This window comes from Leptosomus discolor, chromosome 1 (assembly GCF_034619465.1).
Source record: "Leptosomus discolor isolate bLepDis1 chromosome 1, bLepDis1.hap2, whole genome shotgun sequence".
NCBI lineage: Eukaryota > Metazoa > Chordata > Aves > Leptosomiformes > Leptosomidae > Leptosomus > Leptosomus discolor.
The window spans coordinates 68140444-68166205 of NC_141391.1; the positions used below are offsets into that span (position 1 = coordinate 68140444).

At 40.7% G+C, this 25762-nt stretch overlaps 1 protein-coding gene across 1 annotated transcript; it reads left to right on the top strand.

Moving 5' to 3' along the window:
* The first annotated feature begins 402 nt into the window (after window positions 1-402).
* On the top strand, window positions 403-24888 carry UPF3A (UPF3A regulator of nonsense mediated mRNA decay). Its single transcript, XM_086482115.1, has 10 exons — window positions 403-639; window positions 2593-2699; window positions 10253-10359; window positions 12354-12452; window positions 12548-12658; window positions 16062-16117; window positions 16209-16367; window positions 18041-18201; window positions 21816-22110; window positions 24637-24888. Exons 1-10 carry the CDS (start codon window positions 403-405, stop codon window positions 24808-24810), a joined length of 1506 nt encoding a protein of 501 aa, XP_086338241.1. The 3' UTR covers window positions 24811-24888.
* The last annotated feature ends 874 nt before the right edge of the window (window positions 24889-25762 follow it).

The following is a 25762-nucleotide window of genomic DNA, read 5'->3' on the forward strand; positions in this document are numbered from 1 at the left end:
AGATGTCCCTGCGGTGGCTGTCACCATCCTGCTGCGTGAGGCAAAGGCACGGCCAGGTCAGCAGGAGGCCCGAGCCAGGGCCACAAGGCAGCTGTGAGCTCAGGTCGGGGCCATGAGAGGAAGGAGAGAGGACAAATTTTTCTGTCCCCCCTCCCTGCCCGCACGGGGAGGGGGGGGGGGGGCCCTCCGGGGTTCGTGTGAGCGCCTCTCCCCGCCGTCAGAGAGGTCGGGGACGGGGATGGCGGCACCGTCGCCTCCCCACAGCCCCGGCCGTTGGCGGGATGACTCGGGGGAACCCCGCTCGCCCCCCGGCGAAGCCTCGCGAGATTCCGCCCGGCCAGCGGCCACTTCTCGCGAGGTTCCCGCCTGGCTGCGGGCGGCGGCGGCGGCGGCGGCTCCTCCATGCGATCGGAGCGGGAGGCCGGGTCGGGGCTGATGCGGGGCGGCGGCGGCGGCGGCCGCGACAAGTGGCCCATGGACGTCCCGCTGCGGCGGGAGTCGCCGCGCCGCGACCCGGACGCTCCGCCAAATCCGCCGCCGCCACCACCTTCCCCGCCCTCCCCGCTGCCGCCGCCGCCGCCGCCCCTTCACCCGGCGCCGGGTAAACAGCGAGAGGAGAAAAAAACGTCTCTGAGCAAAGTGAGAGGGGAGCGGGGGGCGGTGAGGTGAGGGGTGAGGGTGGCGAGGGGCGGGGGTGCGGTAAGGGGCGTCTGTGGTGGGAGAGGTACCAAGGTGAGGGGGGGGTTTGCGGTGAGGAGGGCCCTATTCGGCAGCCGGAGCCTCGTCTTTGGAGGCGCTGGTGGTTAAACGGGTGTTTCTTCCTCTGCGGAATGAGGGTGTTTGTTGGCTTCAGTGTTTTGAGATCCCCAGCAGCAGCAGCAGCGCTGCAGATTTGCGTGCTTTTTCACCTTTAATTCTTCAGGAATCAAGGTGGGCTGTTGCTGAGGCAAAGCAGCTCCTGCAAGGACAGGAGGATTTCTCCCTCCCTGGCTTTATTCGAGCACTTTTCAAAGAATGCTTACATAGAGTACTGTGAGGTTCGATTTATTCCCGTTTTCTAAATTGGAAAACCAAAGCACTGAAAATCACTATACTTTAAGTTAAATTCAGATATTGGCAAGAAATGGAAATAAGATTGTCTGAAAGTTGATGGCCATTATACTACTTTGTGTGCTGGCATCGTTTTGTCCCAAAGGTTTCCATGTGGTTTCTTGGCCTTTCTTATTGGGGAGTTCACCTGAGCATGGTGGGTTGCCTTTGGGTGGCTGCCAGACCCCCAGCCAGCTGCTCTCTCTCTCTTTCCTCAGCAGGACGGGGGGAGAAAATAAGATGAAAAAACTCATGGGTTGAGATGAAGACAAGGGAGATCACTTACAATGTGCCATCACAGACAAAACAGACACAGCTTGGAGAAAATTAATTTGCTTCATTGATAATAAAAAAAAAAAAAAGAGTGGTGAGAAACACACCTTCCCACCCTCCCCCTTTCCTTCCCAGGCTCTACCTCCCCTGCCTCCAAGCAGCACAGGAGGATGGGGAATGGGGAGTGCAGACAGAGCACCACAACTCCTCTACTGCTCCTTCCTCCTCACACTCTTCCCCTGCTCCAGCATGGGGTCCCTGCCATGGGATACAGTCCTACATGAACTGCTACAGTGGGGGTCCCTCCCAGATGCTGCAGTTGTTCATGAGCTGCTGCAACGTGGGTCTTCTCTGTGGGCTGCAGTCCTTCAGGATAAACCTGCTCCAGTGTGGGCTCCTCTCCATGGGCTGCAGGTCCTGCCAGAAAACCTGCTCCAGCGTGGACTCTCCACGGGCTGCACTCCCTTCGGGGCATCCTCACCTGCTGCAGCATGGGCTGCAGTGTGGATATTTGCTCCACCATGGTCCTCCACGTGCTGCAGGGGGGCAACCTGCTTCACCATGGTCTCCTCCATGGGAATCTCTGCTCCAGTGCTTCGAGCACCTCCTCCTTCTCTCACTTTGGTGTCTGCAGGGCTGTTTCTCGCGCTTTTTTTCCCTCGCTCCTGTGTCTCACACATTGCTGTGGAGCCTTTTCTGTCCTGTCGTAAGTACACTTTCCCAGAGGTGCCACCGTCGTAGCCAAGGGGCTCAGCTGATGGGTCAGTTGGAGCTGGCTGTGTCTGGCACAGGGCAGCCCCAGCCTCTCCTCACAGGGGCCACCCCTGCAGCCCCCACTGCCGGCACCTGGACACAGAAACTGAATACATTATAAAATATAATATAAAATATATACTGTAAATATGTATACAATATAAAATATATACTGTAAATGTTTTATAGAGTCAGTATCTTATTTTTATGGTTGTTCTGTTCTTGGTAAATTGTGGTGGTTCTCAAGCTCTTCATCAGAATATTTCAGTTACCCTACGATTTTACAATGTTAGCAGAAACTGAGATAGGGAAATTGTTCCATCAGCAAGGCCAAGGAGGTAAATTACTAAGAGGCTAGTGCTCCAACTGAAGTTCCCAGGTTGAGGAAAAGCTTTTAAACTGGACTAATATGATTTGTTTAATCTTTCTACAGTATTTGGATCAAAGATAAATCTCCATTTTCTTTTATATATGCAGGTAGTTATTCGGCGGCTTCCTCCTTGTCTAACTAAGGAGCAACTGGAGGAACAGCTACATCCTCTACCTGCCCATGATTATTTTGAGTTTTGCACTGCTGATCCCAGGTGAGGATGAGCTGTTTGTGCAGGTTTTCAGGTGCTTAAAACCTAAGGAAGGTATTTTGGATGTACCAAATCACATATTTTTTTCCATCTAGCACTTTTTGTTGGTTTTGTTAGTAACTTCAGATATTTATGAAAAGCTGGATACATACGCAGAGACAATGCATTCCTGCCCTTTTCTTTTGCAGCGGGGATTTTAAAACAGAAAATTTTGGTGTATGAATAGGACATAATTTTATTTGAAACCCTGATGTTTCTTTTCACTTTCATTGGTAAAATGCAACAGACTGTTTATTGGCTGTGGGAAAGAGTCAGCCTAGGGCAAATATGACAGAAGTTTTTTTCACGAGTGCCATTTGAGCTTAGTTTCCTTATTTGCTTACGCGTTTTTGTGTTTATTTCATGCAGTTTTTCAAATACTCCAGTTTCGTTCATTTCTGTCTCATTCAAAACTGAAAAAAAAAAAAAGGAATAGTGGTTGATTTAAAATAAATCAGAATTGCTAGTGTATTTATATAATTGACTTAGTATCGCAGTGGTAAAATACAATTCCCTTTCGAAGGAAACGATTTCCAGAAGAGAAGGAACTTAACCATTCAAATAAACAAAATACCCTGTATGCTACTTCTGCCTGTGTTCTGAAAAACTAAAGTATAAGATCTGCCTTGCCTGTCTTGGCCTATTTTAGCGTGCGATGAATCATCATCCACAGGCACCAGATTTTTTCCATTGACTACAGAGAGATCCTGGATGTTTATTGCTAACCAGCTTTGAAAGTAGCAGGTGACCCCACCCGGAGCAGATAGCCTTTCCTTCACAGGGCCTTGTTTGTGGGAAATTACACTTGGAAAGGTCTAGTTCCTGGGCTGATATTATTTGAAAGGGTACTGCCACTGCTTGCCACCAGTGGTGAACTCTGACTGTGTATGTAGGTTCTCTCAAAGTCAGTTTCACAGTGGGAAAGGAGCAAATGTTTGTTTAGCAAAACTTCATGGTAGTTGCCTGACCTAGACAGTTACATGTATGTGCAGCAACTAAATAGTAGGTGCTTCATCTTTTCTGGTAGAACCACAAAAAATGTGAAGTTAGGAGGGTTCAGTCTGACTGAAAGTCTTTGTAGTTACATAAATTTTTCTTCTGAATCTCTTCGGCCCTAATTCTACATGGGTCTCTTTCAGGCTTCTGTCCCAGCTGTTCATTTGATAAGGGGAAAATTCTCTGCAGGAGAGTATCTTCAGTGTGTTTAACTGCATGAATGCCAGGAAACAGTTAAAAAATTACATTTCAATTTTCTAGAACAATTGTTGGCATAAGAGTTTAGGGAATCAGCTGTCTTAGAAAAGAGAAGGCAGTGAGAACAGTTGTGCATACGATGTTTCATGTTTCTCTGTACCTTTATGTGATGAAATTTGGAGTACTCGGGAAATCTTGCTGTCCACTCATTTAATTGCCCTGTAATAAAATAATGGTCTGGGAGAACAGTTTTTTCTTCCTCCTGCGTTTTGGATTCATGTTTTCTTCTGCCTTCACAAATTTAAACTCTCTAGAAAAAAGTGTTTTCATATAAGTTTGCATTTTTCAGCATAAACTGTTATTTGCTTTTTTTTTTTGCTTCATCTTGCTTCTTAAAAACTACGCTTTCCTACAAAAGGTGTATTTTTTCAGAATGGGTTTGTCTTGGTTTGTATGGCCACAACTCCTTTCAGCAAACTACGCAGTGTAAATGGGCGTTTAGCTGTAGTTCTGCAGAGTGTTGGCTTGGCTGATTATTTGTTCTTTGAGTGGCCCAGGATCACCGTTTCTCCCTTTGTCCCTTTTGTTTGAATGATGACACGTAACCATGTACGTCTGTTTATGGTTTCGCTCTTTATATGTTCACACACTCCGGAATGTACAGTAAACTTTCGCAGATTGTAAGTTAGAGACAAAATTAACACAGCAAATCTTAGTCTCCTCTTACCCAGCGGAGAACTCTCTTCTGAGTATAAAGCACTGTGTTGCAGTTATCTGTCGTGGTATGGGCAGTTCACAAGATTTCAGAAAATGTGGAGGTGTCTTCATGCCGTTCCAGCTAACAGGAACAGCTACAGGGCAAGGTGGGCAAGTTCTCTCTGCCGGGCTGTTTGTCTTTCACTGCTTAGCTTTTTTTCTAGAAACCTGTACTGTGTGCATAGTGGCAGCAATCCAGAGAATTCAGTGATAATAAAAACATGGGAAGATTAAAAGCAGATGTTTCCGAACAAGAGAATGATTTGAAGAAGGTACTCAGGGAAGAGGATCTGTTTGTTGCAAAGAGAAAGGAGCATACAAATGTTTTGATGCAGAAGCAGACAAATTTGCCTCAGGGTTACACATCTCAGTGTAACCCCATCCTGTGTAACTCTAGATAACAGGAGTTTCTAAGAGCTCATTCAGATTTCTTCAACTGCAGAGTAGACTTTTTCCCCAAAAAACCCATTCTGTTAAACTGTAGAACTCCTTGTCAGAAATTGATGCCAGAATTGATGGACGGTTCAGGAGCAGTTAGGCAAATACCTATTTAGACAAATATTTACCTGTGAAAACCTATTAAACACAAGGATACAAGTCCCTAGGCTGCAAGTAGCTGAAGTGGTGTACTAGGGGAAGTATCAGTGTATATAATTTTCCGTTTTTAATAAACTTTCTCTTAAGATCCTCTACTACTTGCTGTCGGAGAGAGGACTAGAGGGGTCTAACTATAGCTGTTTAAACATTTTTATTTCCAAGGTCATCTCACCCTAGAGGACAAAACACGCAAGATGTGCATATCAAGTCCAGTTTCTCTGTTTTTGCAGTCTAGAGGTTTTCTTCAAGTTTACGGGGTCTTATTATAGGCAAGCTATAAAACTTCTTAAAATTTCATTTGATCGAGTAATGTCATTAATGTATAACACTTTTTCACTTACGTCCATGTCAGTAAAATAATTTCAGAAAGTGACTGTTGCACTGTGTTTCATTCATTTTCTTCAGCTTCATCTGATTCACTGCGTTACGTTTATTCTCTCTTGTACATTGACATCAAAATCCAAACAAAACACCTACTGATTCCATAGAAACAAACTGGGATGTTTGTTGGCTAGACACACTATGTACAGCTGGTAATAAAGGCTCTGCCTTCCTGACAGCCTGTCTTGTTCTCAGACTCCAAATATCAACTATTTTTACCAGATACTCTTTTTTTGTCTGTGTGTTGATGTTTCAAAGTCTTCTAAAACTTGAGTCAAGTGATTGAGCTCTGACCCTGCAGGATTTGGGTCATCCCTTGGGACCGGCATTGGATGCTGAGACTCATTAATAGTATTGTGAGGTTATAAAAGTAAAGAGATCTGAACAAGAGCTTTGCTTATGTGACAGCCAGTCAAATAATCGATGCCATGCCATATATCACAGATGGTGATAAAGGTTCTTGCAAACAGCACTCCTCCTCCTCCCTTCAGAACTGCTTCCCGACATTTTACTCAGGATTATTGTAGGCAAATAGCATTATTGCTCTAGGATGGTGGTATGCACCCAGGAACTGCAGCTCTGAAGGGGCAGCGCCTTTAGAACTTCAAGGGAATCACCGCTACGATATTCTGGATGGAACGAGTCACAGCCGCATAATGTTTGTGCTTCTCCTCTGCTGGGCAAATTGAGCTCATTTGTATCTGTAAAAAGGAAAGGCTAAATTAATTTTAAATTATGTCAGTTCCATCCTCTATGTGAATGACTACAGAAAGTGAGACACAAGAGGGTGAAGGCTAGTGGATTTTAGCTTGACATGGCAGTGTAGATGATGAGTTACCTGATCTGAAATTATTATGTAATATGTGAATGCATGGGGGAATTAAATTAACACTCAAAAATTTAGATGTAGAGGTCTATATATACATGTAAGTAGATTTGTTTAAATATACATGTACACACCATGATTGATAAGTATTTTTACTAAGATGCGATAGCTGGTTTTGTGGTTTGCATGTTGCTGTTTATATTGTAGACAACTGTTTAAAATTGCTTTCCTGTATACCAATCTTTTTACTCATTTGTGTTAAAAGATACTTTCTAGAAGAACTAAGCTATTAGAATGTGTTTGTTATTAAAATTACTATAAAAGTAAGGGCTTAAAGAGGTGATAGACCAAGTGTTATAGAAATACATGTAACCTAAAAGATTGAATGCACAGCAGAAGACAGTGTTGTACCAAAGAAATGTGTACAGTCGGACTCATCTGGGTTATTTCCATAGAGATTTGTCTGAGTGATATCCCAGAGATGCCAACATCATGTGCAGTGCATCTGTCCAAAACATGATACGGATGGAAAGCAGCATTATTGACAGCAAACATATGGCAAAATAGAACCAGATGTCTGATTGTAAAACTAACCATGCAGCCTCAAAACTGAATTTCAAATCCTGAATGAACTCTATGCTGGTAGATACTTGAAAAAAGGAGGAGGCATACAGAGTGCAGTGACCCTTCTGTAGGACTCAGCTGGAAGGCAAAATCCTGAAGAGCAAAAGCTGTATTTTATGCAATAACTGCTACATAAGTACATAAATGGCGGAGGAGTACTTCTTCCTAGCACAGGGGGTTAGCCACAGAGTGCCTGTGGCCCTGTGAAGCCGCCCGCGTTCTTTGCTGCACGGTCACGCTGGTGACCTCTCAGTGGATAGGTGACGAGGGAATCCAGGGTGGGGAGGAGCTGTTGGATGTCAGGTGTCTGAAATCTAGAGTAAGAGACAGTATCTTATAAGCAGGCCAGTGCTAAGCATTTCCAATTTACTGGTTAGCTTCCCGTTTGGAGTGTGAATTTTACGCTTTTTTTTTTTTTTAGGCACACTGCTCACTTTGCAGTGGGGGTCCGGAACACAGGGATCAGGTACACTGATACACTGAGCACTCACAGGGGAACCATCTGTAGAAGTGGCTCCGTCAGAGAAGGGCACCTGTCATTGCTAAGCGTTGTCATAGCCGTGTGTCACAACCTTCTACCCTGACACATGGCAACAGTAATGGAGGGACAGTCCTGGTTTATTGTGCTGCTGTACACATCCATATCCTACTGTGCACGAGTGTGCTTCTGCTGATGTGAATGAAGTTCTTGAAGATTTTCATAATGTATAGCCACGTTAGGAACATAAAGGAAGCGAGGAAGGAATACGTCTTTGTATTTTCAGTTCTGTTTCGCGATGGTTATGTGCCCAACCATGAGGTTCTACGTTACTACAGAGAAAACAAATCCAACTATATGATGAAGCTGTTTGCTGTGCACTGAGGCAGAGAAGTGCCACAATAGTGTAGTGGCTGAGACGTTTGTCTGACTCACAGTATTTGGTTTATGGAAAGTTTTAGTATTTTACAATGGATAAAAATGGATAAAACCCTGAAATAGTTGTTTAGGCTAGGAGCTGAAACTCAGTTTCTCAATTTCGGATGATAATAACTGGGCTGAAAAATAATGCTCCCTCAAGATTCCTGGTTTTATCTTGTGACTCTTCAGCACTTCAAGTGTATAATCATATCAGTCTCTAATATCAGGCCTCATTTAATGTGAACATTAATGAACATGAAGCATAAGAATAGTGCTGTTAATGTGATAGAGAAGGAACTCTACTTCTTCCTAGGAACCACCAGCTATAAAAGACTTCTTTACTGTTCCAGCCATTAGGCAGCACAGAGACATTTCTTCCAGCTATAGATTGCCACAATAAAATTCCTTCCTTTCCATACCCTTGTAGGCCTTTTTAAAAGATTTTTTTAACTGTATGTGATTATGAAACGTGTTACATTTTATCTTTTTTTTTTTTTTTTTTTTTTGTCTTTGAAACCAATGAGAAGGACACTGGCTTGTTTCATCTGCTTTGCGTCTTGGTAGTACCTCCACAGCCACCCTCGAGATACCTTGTGTTTCGTGTGCAGACTGCAGGTTTGCAAATGGGATCACAGAGGATTCTGCAGGGTTTGTAGAACCCCATGACGAAACACAGCCGCGTGCCACCACCCTCGTTTGGTCGAGAGGTTGTTTGCAAGCGGTCCCTGGCTGTGTGGCATCTGTGTAGGCTGTGGCAGACGAGGGAGCATGCCATGGCTGTAGCGTCTTCTTTCAGCATTGCGTTGTGTCAGCAGCACAGCCCTAGCCATGCCCTGGCAGGCATTTTTGTGGTGAATTACAGTTCACTCAATGCTGTTCCAATCCTAGAATATCAAAATATAGGGAGTATATATGGATGAAATAGCACTTCCTTAGAGTTAGAAGGTTTATCCTCTGCACACTGTAGGAACACTCCATAGCTGGTATTTGCAAAACATCTAAATGAAAAAAGCCCTCTTGTTTTTTTCTTTTTTTAACATTTCTCCTGGCTACAATATCAAACACAAATTTGGTGGGTTTACAAAACTGTTGGGTTACTTACTGACAGCACTGCTCTATGGTCACCTTTGAACACCCAAAGTGGGATCTATATGGATGCACATTTGTAAAAGAAAAAATTCCTTGATTTGTAGTGACTGTTTTGCTTTGAGCTGCCGCATGTGGATGCTGTGATCCGACCCGCATTTTTGCTTTTTCTCACTCATTGTGAAATCTAATTCTGAAATAGCTACGGGATTGAAATGGCGTTGCAACTGAGTGCGTTACTGTCTCTGCTGCTGGCGGTGGTTTGTCTGAAGACAGGCCGTGTGGAGCAGTAGTACTATGAACACAGGTATTTTAAAGTAATGGGCTTGTGTTCAGATATCTTCAAAAACCTGGTCTGATACGTAGCCACCAGTGAAGGCAGTTTAAGCCAAACTGTTTTATATCGCAGTTGCAGGGGTTTAAAGCACGTATATGCCATGACTCACAATAACTGAGCTGACGGGTGGCAATTCATTAAATTACCTCAGTTTCATTGTGGTTGGTGGTATGCCAACCCTGAGGTTTTTATCAGGCACATTAAACATTTACCCTTGGAGTGGGATCTATGCCAATAAATTCTTGAAGAATCAGAGTTATTTTCGGTAAGTACCTGTTCTTTCTTTTGGTAGAAATGCTTTGGATTTTCACAGTAATAGTTCTTCACAACTAGACATTGCATATATATTGATATACATGTATGTCAGAGGGAGTTTATTTATCTGTATATAATTCAGTGGATTATCTTGCCAATTATAAGGTTATTTAATCTTTCTTAAGGGTGGAAACTGCCCTTTCACTGGGAGCTTTTACGGTTCCCCAGAAATACTGCTGTTACTTGTATCTCTTAAGTCATCAAATATTAGACTTAACACTTTGATCCTGCATGATGGAAGCGTGTACTCTGCAATTTAGGGAGACAAAACAAATTAGAAATATTTGTTTCAGTTCACAATAAATTTCACAGTTGCATCCAGGAACTCAGTTATTCAGTTACTCTTTGTAACATAATTAGATATGTATACATAAGGACTTCGATATACATGTAGCCGTTTCTCAAAGGACATGAGAATTGCAGTGTGATCCTTCCAGTTTTACTTTTTTTCTAGCCTGAACAGAATAGTAAATAACAGAAAATAAAATTGTTTCTTGTTGCAGCCTTTATCCTCATCTCTACTCAAGAGCATACATTAACTTTAGAAATCCTGAGGACATCCTTCTTTTTAGAGATCGCTTTGATGGCTATGTCTTCATTGACAATAAAGGTTGGACTATTTGTAAGATATTAAGTGTGTATATATATATATATATACCATTTTAGAACATTAATTTACGTCCTTTTTGCTAATTATGCCATTTTTTTTTCTCAATATACAGCTAATTACATTAAAAAAAATTAAAATCTAGCACTTAAAAGATAATGAAGTAAAATATATTTGTCCATGCAGTCTTGCTTGTCTATGTGGTGTGCATGCTTTATCTGCATTCTTGTACCTTAATACACTGTCAAGATCCTATTAAGATAATTATCTTATGCAAGCTTCATAGTTCATCACAAAAGTAACTGAACACGTTGCAAGCATGAACCATTACATTTTCAGTGTGTTTCTGTGAGATAAAGTTGTGCCACCTATTCCCATTTTGAAAAAGCAAGACGAAAACTTGACTTTGTCCTTTTGGTTGGCCCGCTTTGAGATATGTACAGCTTGACTTTTTAGAGTATTTGCAGACATCTTGAGTTGAGTTCCAAGAACAAGAGCAACAAAATCTTTTGCCATCTTTAAAATGTTCAGTTTGCCCAACAGTAAAGAAAACCTCTGTGATGTAGGTGTGGATAAATCCAGGTCTCCTACAGTAGCATAAAGCTGCCATAGCCAAGAAATGGTGCTTTCCCTTTAGCACTTCCATGCCTCATTCACTCCTACCTTCTGTAAAAAATCTCATGGGCTTCATAAAACGGACATAGATTTGTGGGTTTCCTGTATAGACATTGTCTATTCTGTTCACCCAATGTTGGGGAGGTCCTGTGAAAAGTAGTCCTGTCCGCTCTTACTGGAGAGTTGATCTCTAAAGAAGCTGTCTGTCAAACTAACAAATTCCTCTTCAGCATTTCCTACCTGAGATATTTTGTAGGCTTCTAACTTAATCAGGTTTGGATAGATTTTCCTAGAGATGGAGAACAGCACATTTCTTGCAGTGTGTGATTCCCAGGTTCCAAATTCTGGGTGTTCTAGATGGAAACTTAGAAAGAAACTGTTTTTATGATTTTGCCAAGGCTTCACTTCGCCTAAATTACGTATGTTCTTCAGTGTTATGCTGGACTGAAGCCAGAATATTCTGTACATTGCAAACTGAGCTTGGACACAGCTGGCCAGTTTGGCCAGTTAGTTGTGCAAATAAAGAGCACAAGTGTTGATCAAAGGTGCCCTCTGGTGAGGATTGTGGCGGCATTGCATTTAATTTGCAAAATTAAAACAATGATTACCAGGTTCAATAAGGTTGACAAATGTTCTAGCAGATTTCAGCCAAGTTTTCAGAGGACTTGAGCAAAGTGTAATCTTGAACCTGCTGCAAGTGGAAACCAGGTGAAATTCAAAAGCTACACACCATTCTGACTCCAGTCCAAAGAAGAACCCAGTATTTAAGGCAGAATTCAAAACAATGGATCCATGCCAGGCAAGAAGTTGCATAGTCCATCATAAACAGAATAAAAGAAGCATCACTCAATTCTACATGCTGAGTTTCACAGTTTTGGGTCTGAAAGAAGGTGGTATGTTTTACTATTGCAAATTACCCAGCATTTATTTATTTATTAAGCTTTTTGGCAACAAAAATGTACAGCAGCAACTCAATTGTTTCAAATTCATTTCTCAGTAGTACTTATCACTTGTCAGGCTGAGATTTTATGCAAATTTTTCTAATTAATGAATATCTGTGAAGAATTAAAAGGGAATGATAAGTCGTAATGCACGAATTTTATTATGCAACAGTAGTCACCTTCATTTTGACAATCTTTGTTAGTGTGTCCAAAAATATGTAATGTTTATGGATATAATTAAAATATAAATGTATTTTGTTTTGAATCTAAAATACTGCTACGTGTAATTTTTCGTTAGAAGTTTAGGATGGGATTGTAGACACATTCACCTTTGATTTCAAGTAAGACTGCCCAACACGAGTTTCAAGAGTTTTGAAAATCTTACTTGGGTATAGGGAATGTTTCTCCCCCTCAGAAAATTAAGCATTGCTTTCTTTTAAGGTTTGGAGTATCCTGCAGTGGTTGAATTTGCTCCATTCCAGAAGATTTCAAAAAAGAAGCTGAAGAAGAAAGATGCCAAAGCTGGGAGCATTGAAGATGGTAAACGTATTTTCTTGGCGTCACAGTGCAAAATAGCTTCTATTTCTGTCATGCATTGCAAAGTATTAACATAATTCAAAAATTTTTCTTTACAGATCCAGAATATAGGAAATTTTTAGAGAGTTATTGTGCTGATGAAGAGAAAATCTGTGCCAATCCTGAGATTCTTTTGGGAGAGATTGAGGCCAAAACAAGGGAACTCATTGGTCTGTTTTCTTGATGTTTCTTACTATTGAGAATATGAAATATCTTATTTTTATAGCTTTATGATATTACCTGCAAGAGCTGACCTGTTCAGTCTAACAGATTAAGATTATCACAGTTAAATTTTTGTTATCCAGCCAAGTAGTGGCAGGAAACACCCCACGTATTCTTTTAAGTCCCTGTGCTTGGAATCACTTGACTTCACTGGAAGTTTTGCATGCGCAGTGGTTTCGGAAATAGGTCCTTAATACTTCTGAACACTCACAGATGTATTAAAAGATGGAAGAGTTATTCTTAAAGAAATAGAATGGCTGTACTTAACAATCAATCCCTGATATTAGCTGCACTTATTGAGAAACATGAAATGATCTGCCTCTGTTCTCATAGTGAAGATTCTGCAAAAGCTTTGAAAGTAAGGCAATGTATGCATGCAGCATCGCTTTCTCAGTCTCAGGGGCAATATTTAGTAAGATCCACACTGAAATCTTCAGTGCCAGTGTGCAGCTTTCAGGATGACGTGATGTGCTGTCTCTCCAAGTGACAGCATGCAGAACGCTTACTCTTTCCCTAGGTGTGACAATCGAGAAGAAAAAAAAAAATCAGCCTTTGCTATTATTTCTTTACGGTGTAAAATTAGCCACCTCTTTAGAATCATAGAGTAGAGCCATTTAGGTTGGAAAGACCTTGAAGATCATCGAGTCCAACCATTAACTGAGCACTGCCAAGCCCACCACTAAGCCACGTCCCACCATGTCTACACATCTTTTAAACACCTCCAGGGGTGGTGACTCCACCACTTCCCCGGGCAGCCTGTTCCAATGCTTGACAAGCCTTTTGGTGAAGAAATTTTTCCTAATATCCAATCTAAACCTCCCCCGGTGCAACCTGAGGCCATTTCCTCTTGTCCTATCGCTTTTTGCTGCTGTTTGAGAGTTGACTGGAGAGATTTGGAACTTAAACAATTTAGAGGAAATGGAAATGTTGGAAGTATGGACATTTAGATAATTCTGTTATCAATAAAACTTGTTTGTTGCTGTTCTAGACAGGGAAGTTACCCAATGATTTTTATTTACCCCAAGTCTTCCCTAGTATTTGATAGCAGAGTAAAAGCCAAGTTTTCTAAGAAGTTTACAGTTTACAAAAAGTTTAGAGCTTCAGGAAAGATTTATTAACTTCAAAATATTCTATCAATGAAAATGATTAGTCTTGAGAGTTGCAGATTTCTGAGTAACTATATTGGCCGAAGGCAGCTTTACATTAGAAGTTTTAATGTTTTGTTTCTGTTAAATCACAAGATATCAAATTAGTTGCTTTGTTTTTTCTACTGTTCAAAACTGTGGCCGCTGCTATCAATATAAAACCAAAGATTTCTTCAGTAGATAGCAAGTTTATGGCAAAATTACGTAAGGGTTTAGTTGTATGTCCAGTTTCAAAGGCGTTAGTCCTACTGAAGTCAAGGAGAGGTGTGCCCAGGGCTTTGCTGGCAGAATTGGCCCTCACATTCTCAGCGTTTGTCCAGGTAGCGTTACTGCAGACCAGCATGTTCTATGCCTCACGTCAGATGCGTTAGCTCGTCAGTTTCGGTGTGACAGAGAGATCTAGAACAGATCTTCTCTGTAACAGGATGAAGATAAGCTCATTCTTCTGGCTTGTTTGCAGAGAGCAAGATAAAATACAAAAGCTATTGCTGGCACAGGTCTTCATTTTGTAATTTATATTCTTTTAAAATTGCTTAAATATTTTAAGGAAAACCTCTTGGATTTTTATTTGCAGTCAGGCCCATAAATAAGATGGGTAAGATTCAAGTTTGATAAACATTCTTTTTTGGCCTCCTCTTTTGATAGTACTCATCACACTGTCTCTCTCCCTTGAACTTCAAGTTATAATTTCTGATTAAACCTCTTGCACCACAGTCATGACTAAGGTCAAGTTGTGGACTCCCAGTGCAGCTTATCCTTCCCCCAGACCCTTCAGTTACAATTTGTGATCACTTTCAGCATGTAAGAGTGCCCAGAGGCAGACGCTGCTCAGACAAGGGTACTTAGATGGGAGCAGCAGAAAGAGGCAGAGCTGCAGATGTGAGGGACTAGTAGGGAGGGTGCTGGGGAGCCAAAAACATTATGGGTAGGTGGGAGAGAGAGAGGAGGGGAGGCAGCATGGGAGGTCTAGGGATAGAGCGAGGAAGATCTCAAATCAACAATTTTTTTGGTTGTTGCTTTTGACCATTGATATTTGTTTAAAATACTGAACCCTACCAAGCCTTCCCATTCATAACTGCGTAACAAGGTTTAATCAGTAACAAATGGGTTGCCTCTAGGATATTAGCACTTTCAAGCCAAAAACATTCACATGTTTTTGGGGTATGAATTGTGTCTCGATTTTGGCTATGCTGTTTCAAATTTGATTATAGCTTCTTTTATTTCTTCTTTTTTAATATCTATTCTTCCATATCCTGTCATGCATTCCAATAGTGAAATTTTCTTCTGGTTTGAGGAAGAATCCTCTACATAACTGTAGAGCAATTTCTAGCAGTAAGCATTTTTTTTAACTCTATCCTGGGACATCTAAGACTGACAAAATTTGTTGCAACTACTCAGAGCTGTAAGTACATGTATTCAAGTTTGAATACAATACTGACAGTCATGAACGCTATACGCGATACAGAAGTTTTCTCCAAGTTTTTGTAGAATTTGGGGATGGTTCAGGCAGGTGGCTTAGGCTAGATTTTGGAGTGTGGAGACAGCTCGGTAATCTAAGACTGGCTGTGTGACCCAGTAGATGAGGTATTTTATTTGTTATTTGGGAAGTCAGAGTTTTACTGAATCTGCTGATACTTTGGTGGTAACCTGGGACAGACCACTTCTCTCTTATTCATCCCGTTTTACCATGGAGAGGTGAATGCTACATGGTAGTTAAATGGAAATGTTATATGAGAATGAAAATGTTTCCTTCATGATGTACGTTGAAATCTGGGGTTGAAAACTGCTATGTGAGATTACAGTAATGTGGGCTATATATGAACAGCAATATAGCTAGGTTTTGCTGTACAAAATTAAAATGTAGGAGTAGATTCTGAACACATATTTTCTTTTTGGTTAAATAACCATTTGATGAGCAAGAGAAAAAAGCCATTCTCTTGAACTGAAAAGATACGGGTTTTAATTAGATATTAAATAATCATGCGACATATCTCTTGCTTCTAACCCCCCTAACAGCAAAAAAAACAACAGTGTTTCTAAAGCAGAATGATGGGAATGCCTTTAAAATATATATAAAACAAATAGGTTTATTAATTATTTAGCTCCCTTGCAGGTAAAGCTAGAAAAAAGGGGTTAGTACTAAAGTAAAGAAATGAGTACATATTTTAGGAGTTGAACACTATATCACAAATTTTTTGTGTTTTAGCTAGAAGAACAACACCCCTTTTGGAATATATTAAAAATAGAAAATTAGAAAAGCAGGTACGTTCAGACTTTTGCCTGAAGTTCCACATTTATGTTTCACATGGTTTTCTGTTGGACAATTTACAATTAATCATTTTGAACTCTTCAGAGAATACGAGAAGAGAAAAGAGAAGAACGAAGACGGAGAGAATTGGAGAAGAAACGTCTGCGGGAGGAAGAGAAAAGGAAGCGCAGAGAAGAAGAAAGACGTAAAAGAAAAGAAGTGGAAAAGCAAAAGAAAATGTCTGAAAAAGAAATAAGAATCAAGGTACCTTAATGAAAAAAGATCATTCTTCTGTTGAAGTTATCCAGAAGTTCCTTTGGTATCTCATATTTAGCGTACTGCAGTACAGTATGGAGATACCAGACCAGTTTTGACTGGAAGGGAAAGTGATGTTGGGCGTTGACTAAGTAGTATTGTTTGAAAGTGTGACTAATTGCCTTAGGTACAATGATGTGCTGATGCAGTTATGGCAGGGAACTCGGATGTCTTTATACAACACTGTGACATTCTATGCCAACATATCCTGACAGAACCAAATTGTTCTGTGCCAGCGTGTTGGGAGGTTATTGCGAATATGGCTTTAACACTTTCTGCCATGTAAATCTTCATCTAGCCATATGTGCAGAGAGTTTTTTTGTGTTTATGCTCAGAACTGATGCATTTTAATAGTATGCTTTAACCAAATTATAACAAAGTCTTGCTAATTTCGGGCTGCTCTGCCTTATGACAATCTGAATGGATGTACTTTTAATGACTTCACTTAGGCACATGTATTTTTATTAAGTCTGGACATTTAAAACCAATGTATAAGATGACACAGATAAAAACTATTCATCTGAACCAAATTTTGTAGTATTGAAAAGGCTTTATAGACTGTTTGAAAGAAGAAGATTGGTGTGAGAGTCTGTAGCTTAACGCAAGGACACAGACTCACTCCAGATCTTGTAGTGGGGAGAAGCCTCAGAGCTGTGTACTTCTTTCCTCTTTTCTTCCTGAACAACAGTTTCCTTTATCCGAAATGTATAAAAATAGTAAGTTCTGTAGCTGAATTACAGATTTTTCATATCTGGGCATAAAGAAAAAACACTCTAGAAGTTCATCAGAAAAGGGACTTACTCCCTAAAATGTGTTACCCAAAACTGGTTGTCCAAAACCCTGTATTTATGACATATCTGTGGTGATGTGACCTTGAAAGCTAGTTCTGCCTCCAAAAGAAAAGGAAAATATTACCTAAGACTAACATTATAGAAGTTTTAAATATTGGAGAAGAATAACTTGTGCTCATTTCAGAAAAACTGGTGGAATTAAAAGACTGATGAGATATTCCGCTTATTACTGAAATGAAATTTGCAACTTCTTGAAAATCTTAATCTCCGAGGTGAAAATGTAATGTGATCTTTTCTGCTAATATCATAATTTTTTCCTCAGTCTGTATTTCTGTCAGGGCGTATTTATACTAAGCACCTACTTGTGTATGCCAGTCTAGCCCAAGTAGTTCATGTGGCACACATTTTGTATATGTTTCAAGGAGTGAAGTATTAATCTGGCTGTCTTTGCAGTATTGTAGAGTTTCTACGTCTTATTTTATTGGCAATAACATTGAGCTCTGTTACGTGATTTCAAAGAAATCGTAGACCATAATAATGTCTTTATATGTAAAACTTGGGAGAGAAGAGTAGGTAAGTGCTTGCTCCGGTATTCTCAGTGTATTTAAAAGTGTGCAGTTGAATGCCCGTTAATGACTGTCGCTCCTTAGCAAGAGTAAACTGCCCAATGTAAATAACTTTAAATGTCATACTTTGTAAAATACATTCCTAGCATTTAAATAAGATATCTTCAATCTTATTAGCTTTCTGATATATGTAATACATTGTTAAAGTGTGTATTACAACAGAGGAGAATAATTTTACATCGTAATGTACACAAATATCTCTTAGCTTCTCAAGAAGCCTGAAAAAGGAGATGAACTGGCCAGTGAAAAGCACAAAGAAAAAGGTGAAGAAGCTGACATGGAGGAAAACAAATGGGATAAATCACCTGGATCTGGGAGTATAAAATCCAAATCTTTGGAGGCTTCACTAAAAGAACTTAAGGAAAAGTAAGTAATATTTATCTTTTAGGCTTCAATTTAGGATCTAAATGCTTTCATCTCAAGGCTTAAATGATGTAACTGGTGCATTGACTGGGTGTTTTGTCAGCAAAGAACTGATTTCATTCTGTGTGTGAACAAATACCTGACTGTCCTTTTTGTAGAAGGTGTTTAGTAACAGCTTACTGACCTGATGGCAGTATTAGTGGGTGCCATTTGTTATTTGTGAAATGTTTTGAAATCCCAGATTGGAAGGATTTCTGCATGAAAAGTCATTCAGAGTTTCATTGTTATTTCACCTGTTCCCCATCAAGAGCTCAGGTAAGGCCCTCCTTCCACTCTGCTGATGGCAAAGACTAAATTGGCTAGGATGCCTTAGTCTTCCTTCTCACTTGTTTTTGCTACAATAAACATATAAATGTGTTCGATAAAGGGGACAATGGCAGAATAGTTAAGGTGTGAACGATAGCCTTATGGTAGATACATGCAGAAGGCTGTCTGTGTCTCCCACTGCCTCTTGTGTTACATATGTTATAGTAGGAACAAGAGGTATAGCTCAGTTCTGTTACTACAGTAGCCTGGAAATGTCTTACAGATGTTTTCAGCAGTTGGTTCTCTCTCTTGTCCTTTGGCACGTGTGTCCCATCGCAAGCAGGATTCGCCTGTAATTTGTGTAAGATACGTAACTAAGAATAATATGCTGCTGAGATAAATAGTGCTTTCTTCCTGAACAACAGTTTCCTTTATCCGTCAGTAGAGTTTTTCAGCTAAGCTCTCAAAAGTACTTTGCAGAACATAAGGACAAGCTTGAGCATTTAAATAAGTTACCTAAGGTGTTTTATATATAAAGTATTAGAGGAAGTTTGGGACTGTGCCGTAGGAGCCTGGCAGGCTACCTGCCTATTCTGAGTAGTTTAAATTTTACCTTTGTCCACATAGGTTGTTGATTCTTATGAGAACTATGGAGGAGCTGCAAGTGTTCTCCTAATGGCAAATAGAAAAATAAAGAAACTTTGAACACGCGAAAATAAACCCACTGAATTTGCTAATTGAAGAGGTTCACCAATAATATCCTCCATGCATTATTCATCTTTTTTAATCTCTGACTAAGGACTTCAAAGATGGGTTCAGTGTTTCAATATGTCATTGAGTATGGCCTGAAAGATGCTGAAAACTTCCATTTCTTACTCTGAAATGGAAATTGAGAGTACTCAGCAAGTCTTTTGTTCATGGTCATCAACAAAGGAAACAGAACAGGCTCAACAGAAATACTTGCAGGGGCAAGTCAGTTGTTTGTTAATAAGGCTTTTTATATATTAAGCTTTTGGTGGCGCCCTATAATATTTTTACTATAAATCCTGTAAGTTTAATAAGACATTAATGTAGATTTTCCAGGTGTAAAACAGAATCTTTTTCTCTGCACAGGTACAGTAAGTGTTACTTTGTCTTTCCAAGTACTCATATCATCATGATTATTAGTGGGTGTGATTAGGTAGCAAGCTATGAGCTGTTTCAGCTGGGTTGAGAAGTACAGTTGGAACTACTTTGTCACTGCCTCAGAAATCAGTAATAGACTGCAGCTTCCAACTCTACGTGTGGGAGACTGAATTGCCTGTTTGAAACCATGTTTTAAGGCTCACTAGCAATAGCTTTCTGCCACAAATTAAAACCTCAGTAGGTGCATGAGTGCACATGGTCACACATGGACTTGAAACTATACCAGACAGAAGTATCCTTCCCTTCCCCTTCCCCTTCCCCTTCCCCTTCCCCTTCCCCTTCCCCTTCCCCTTCCCCTTCCCCTTCCCCTTCCCCTTCCCCTTCCCCTTCCCCTTCCCCTTCCCCTTCCCCTTCCCCTTCCCCTTCCCCTTCCCCTTCCCCTTCCCCTTCCCCTTCCCCTTCCCCTTCCCCTTCCCCTTCCCCTTCCCCTTCCCCTTCCCCTTCCCCTTCCCCTTCCCCTTCCCCTTCCCCTTCCCCTCTTGCTGTGTAACTTTCTCTTCTACCTATTTTTTAATTGCTTACCCCGCCATTTCCACTCTCGCCTGCCTGTTCACTGTGACTGAATTTTGGACAGCTACTTTAACCACTCTTGAACTGGAGTTTGTGTTCCTGTCACCCGCCTGCCTCCAGGCACGTCCATTCCTTCCTCACCCACAGTAACAGGAGGGGAAGAGACAGGTACCAGGCAATGCCACAGCAACGAATTCTGGCTTTTTGGAAGGTCGTGCTCTGAGCCTTGCTAGGACTCGGAGTCAGTGTCTGCAATAGCATATTAAATGTGAAACGAAACAACTTATAGCCACATACCCCTTGAGAGCTACCATAGTATTTTGTATATATGTATCTATGCTGCAGGTGCGGTATCTCTGTAATTGTGGTTGATTCAGGTGCCTGGGATAACCGGGATGTTGCTTCCACTTGGTGAATGTGTTATGCCGACACAAGCAGAGTCTGGCGAAATGCTGAATCACTTACCTGTCACTCAGGTTTTGTTGCTGACCTCCAGCTCTTCCTGAGATGAGGCCCCTGTCTTGGCAGCCCCACCAATACCCGAGTTCATGGCAGAGGCTGACAATTTTCACAGTTCTGTTATTTAAAAAAAAAGTTGTATAGAAAGGTACTCTTTTATTGACATTCTAAATGAGAAGCATATCACTATTTGATCACTACACCATTAGAAAATCTCCATCCTCTCTGATTCTGTCTGCTGATTCCCAAAATGTGAGCAGACTGTCAAAAGCAACTTTCCTGTTTCGATTTTAAGTATTTATACATATGTAATATACAAAAAGAAACTGCCTGTATTTGCTCCTTTTAAAGTTCAATCTATTCTGTAATCTTTCTTCATTATTTGCAGTTTGGCTGTATGAGAGATGCACCCGCTGGCTGAACAGGAACAGTGACGTGAATGAGAGAGCTGTATCAGACAGGCAGCAAAATGTTGCAAACTAATAGTCTTTATAATATAAACCCATTGCAGCATAGCAGAAATTAAGTGTTAAGCTGTGGTAAGGTAATGGTCTTTTGCCTAAATAAAATACGCAAAGGTAGGCAAAATTACTTGGAGACATAATAAACAAAAGCCTGGAACATAAGCGTTCATTTTCACAAATGCCTTCTGCAAGTTGCAGTGTGAGTGAATAGTTTTTGTTAAATAGAGTCATAAAACTTTACAAATTGATAATGTGATGGCTGCACAATTCCTTCGGGGCCTGAGTGTTCCCGTTCAAGGGAATACTCATGAGTCCCCTCCAGAATAGGCCACAAGAGCTGATCATGCGGCATGTGTTTGTGTGAAGAGTATTGGGGAACTATTTATGGGATTGCCAAAAGGGATGGAAGTTTAAGGTGGGCCTTCCACAACAGTTGCAGAGAAGTCTGATTTTGCTTCCAAAGCTTTGTCTGCTATTTTGAACTGAATGCATGGTCAAGGGCCGGACATACATGGATAAGACATCCAGCAAAATTGCACATACCCCCTTTTTAGTGAGAAGAAACCAGCCTTGTCATACAATTGATCTAGATACTGTTGAAGTCAAAGGAAGGCTTTGTGTTGTATCCTTCGACAGCTTTTTTTCCCACTGTTAATTGCTTGGATTTTCTTTCTTTTTTATACATACTCGTAGGTCACAAAATGATAGTGACAAAGAGCAAAGAGATTTGGAGAGAAGATTTCGAGAAAAAGAACCTGAAAGACAAAGGTATCGATTGGATGATGGCAGAAAGCATAGAGCTCACTATGAGTTTGACAAGTTTGTGAGAAGGAATGAAGAAGAGCTGAAATGGGGGAAAGGATACAACCAAGACAGAGGAAAGAAAGGGAACTACAGCTACAGCTTCACTGTGGAGGCAGTAGACAAACTGGGTAAAGAGGACAAGTGTGATGACATGGCATCCAAAAAGGAGCGCATAAGAAATAAGGTTCTTTTATTCATTTAGGATAATCTTTCATTAGTTAAATATGCTTCAAGATCACAGGTTTTACTTTTGCAAACTCAGCATAAAGATGCTTTTTCAAAAAAAAGCAGTTCTTTATTTCATTTTCAGTAAAACCCAGACTATTCTGTTGTTATCAGAGGACAACAGCAGTTAAAATAAGTTAAGGTTACAGGTCTCTGCTCATTCATGTTTACAATATATAGAAGACTTTCAGTCTTCCTTTCAACCTAGCATTTTTAGAACGCTATTCTTGGAAGCCTTGTATTTTATGAGTGTATTAAAAATTGTCACACTTCTGATCTGTAATGAAATCTAAAAACTGTGGCATGCTGGTGTTTTAAAACTGTACTCCCATGACCCAGCTCCTAAAGGAATTATATTACGGACTGGCCAGGCATTGCTCGGCAGAGGAACTGTAAGGACTTAAATAAACAGCTAATTCAGAGACCGTTGTATTTAGAGGGCGTGAGTGTGGAAATTTCGTCAGTGTTGCCTACCTGCCAGTACGAAAAGGCTGTCGTGCGGTGTGGGCGAATTATCCTCGTGGTCGTTGTCAGGGAAGGAGCAGGTGCAAGACCAGTGCACGCGGGGCCTGTAGCACAGCAGAGCTGTCCCTTACTGTCTCCCAGAGACATGGGCATCCTCTTTCTCAGACTGTCTGATTTCATGGATATGCCAGGGTCTTTTCAGGAGGAGGCTCTCCTTGTCACCCTCAGTCTCTCGCCCTTTCAATTTTCCTCATGCTTGCCACGCTGCTCTGGAAATTTGGCGAAACCATCTGCAACTCTGGAACTGGATGGTGGGTCTTGGGGGCCTTTTGTCAAGCCTTAAGAAGCCACCTCCTTTTTGTTTCTTCCCGTTGCACTTCTGGTAGCTCACCGAGTCTCTGGGTTAGTCCACACTTCAAATGCTAGATTTGTTCCCCAAACAAAATGATTGTTAGTAATATTAGTACTTTTTTTTTGCAGTGTGGTGACTTTTTTCCTTAGGGTATTTATCACATAGATAAGAGTTAGGAGGTGAGTTTTCCAACTTACCTACAGAATTAACAATGCCAACACAAGTTTTTAGGCAGAGACTGAGCTTCTTTCTAAAGTTCGTAAGAATTAATTAGAAAACGGGAAATTTCCGGTCTAACAGTTGTTCTAGCTTTCATGCAAACTGCGAGGTACAGAGCCTGTGGTATGAAAAAAAATGTTTGGACCCTTTATCATAAACTTCCCAATGGGCATTGCTTGTCAGAGGATCTACTTTTATGCAGCTGTTTGTGATGTAAAAAGATGTATGTTATGCATTTCATCCCGCACTACAAAGCACTAACTCGAATGACCTAGTTGTATGGCCCAGTAGTGAATCTTGATGTCCGGTCTAAAGAGATGGAGAAAAAGTGGAGCAAAACAGACAAAGGTGAAGGAAAAAGAAAAAGGGAAAATGTATATTGGGTATTGGGAATCAGAAAAAAGAATGAAAGAACCAAAGACCAGAAAGACTTCAAATTATGAAGGCAATTGAAAATTAATATAGTTTGATGTAGGACAATTTCAGTGCTCTGTCACTGTCTTAAAATAGGCTGTTTAATTATGTTTGCTAAGCTTAACACAAGACTTTGGTCAAAAAGCTCAGGTTTTGGTGAATGGGTTGCTTCACTACATTTAAAAACTGGTATTTCTGAGAGAAAAATACTCTTACTCGGGAAAGACTTCTTAAACCGGGTTTCTAAACAGTGTGTTTTGTCATTGAAATTTCAAGAATAAAACGTGCTCACAAGAGCTATAGAACATCACCGTTGGTGAGTTTGAGGTGTCTTTTCCTTGTAAAATGGCTGCTTCTTCCAGTCTGTGCACGCTCAAATTGAACCTACTTTGTTCATTATCAGTGGGTGAATTCCCCTGCTCTCGTAGTCCTTCTGGAAGGCATGACAAGCGATAACGGTGCAGTTTTGTTTTGATACGTATAATTCAAATGCACATTCCATGTTATAATTGTGGTAATAATTGATGGTTTGAGGAGCACTGCACACGTATCAATTGGTAAAGTTCAGTTGAGGATCATTTTCCAGCTGTTACCTGCAAAACTGTTCTCTGGTTTGTCTTAAATTTTTTATGCTCATATTTAATATTTGTCATTCATCTGCAGAGTTGCAAGTGCGCAGGCTACTGTTCTTCTCAGTTGATATTAGTGAAGGCAGCAACATTTTTCAGAGTTTTACCTGTAAAACTGCGTTTGATAATTGTCTGCAGTATTTCTCCTTGTTTACATCAAATATACCACAGGATTTTTAATTTTTACAGCTTTCTTCATGTATTCAAAATGCATGGCTCCCAAGAATAGTGTTGTAAACCAGACGGTTATTAAATACTCAATCAATTTTCGTTACACTCATTTTTTTCCTGGGTCTTATGAAATGTAAAGTGGTTTAACACAAAATCTGCTTTCTTCACAAACATTCATCACTTTGAGATCCCACACAGGTTTCTCAGAGCGCTAACCACGTCTCCTTCCTTCTAGGATCGCCCAGCCATGCAGTTATACCAGCCAGGAGCTCGCATTCGAACACATACGGGATCTACAAGTAAAACCTATGACTGCAGTGGGAAATCCTTTGAAGATGCTCTTGATAAAAAGTATGAGGCAGATAATTCAGCTGGCGGTGGTTCTGAGAAGAGCGAAGAAGCAGAATAAAACAAACTGGAGGGAAAGACTTGGGAAAAGGGACGAACTTAAGATTCAGTGTCATCACAAAAAAATCCGTAGGGCTGATTCAGAACTCCACAGGCGATTGCACCAACAAAATATAATAGCTCTGCCTCTTACTTTCTGTAAAATAAAGGGAAGAGTGGCTGGAGACGTATAAAGTATCTTACAGCAAAGGAATATTGTTGCTTTTTTACAAAAAGCAGCGCAAACACTATTTGCCTAATTTAAAAGCTATTCAGTATTTTATTAGATTTACCTTGAAATGGAAAATCTCTAATAGTTTTAAAGGAGTATTTATATAAGACTTTTCGGAAGCTATTTCGCCTTTTCAAGTCTAAAGAAATGAAACGTAGATTTGCATCAGTTTGAAATCTGAGGCACTTTACATGTATTTGGTGCATGACATGAGGGTCACAGGACCCCTTCCTGCAAATGGCGGCAGCAGGGGCTGCTGCAGGGAGTCGCAGTCGGGCTCGGTGGGACCGACCTGGAGGGAGGGAGCTCTGGAGCCAGTCGTGTTTGCAGGATGAGGGCCACAGTTTGCACAGTTGTGAGAGATGTCCGTGGGTACCCGTACCTCGTTGTGTTTACGTTGTTTTTCAATTAGCTATAGCGTCGGGTAAGTGTTAGTTCAGCTACAAGTCTGTTGTTAGAGAGTTTCTCATTTTCTGAGCCACTTTTGCCTTTTATGTTTGAATAGGTTCTTGTGCTTGAAACAGAAGAAAGCTAACGCAAACCTCAGCACTTAAACAATAGATCTGGCTTTAATAAATTAGCCATTTTTTTATGGTTTTGACACTGACTTTAAAAAAAAAAAAAAAGTGGTTGTACAGTGCTGACTTTTTATATGCTGATGTTTCGTATAAGTTGCGGTTGCAGGATTTGGAAAACGTATGACAACACGAACGTTCTGCAGTTCTATTTGTTAAAAAAACAA

What these genes read in the sequence shown, in the direction of transcription:
- UPF3A (XM_086482115.1), top strand. Translation starts at nt 403, where the DNA reads ATGCGATCGGAGCGGGAGGCCGGGTCGGGGCTGATGCGGGGCGGCGGC. An exon ending in TTTTGCACTGCTGATCCCAG is followed by an intron (nt 2,700 to 10,252) that starts GTGAGGATGAGC and finishes TTCTTGTTGCAG; the next exon opens with CCTTTATCCTCATCTCTACT. An exon ending in CAAAACAAGGGAACTCATTG is followed by an intron (nt 12,659 to 16,061) that starts GTCTGTTTTCTT and finishes TTTGTGTTTTAG; the next exon opens with CTAGAAGAACAACACCCCTT.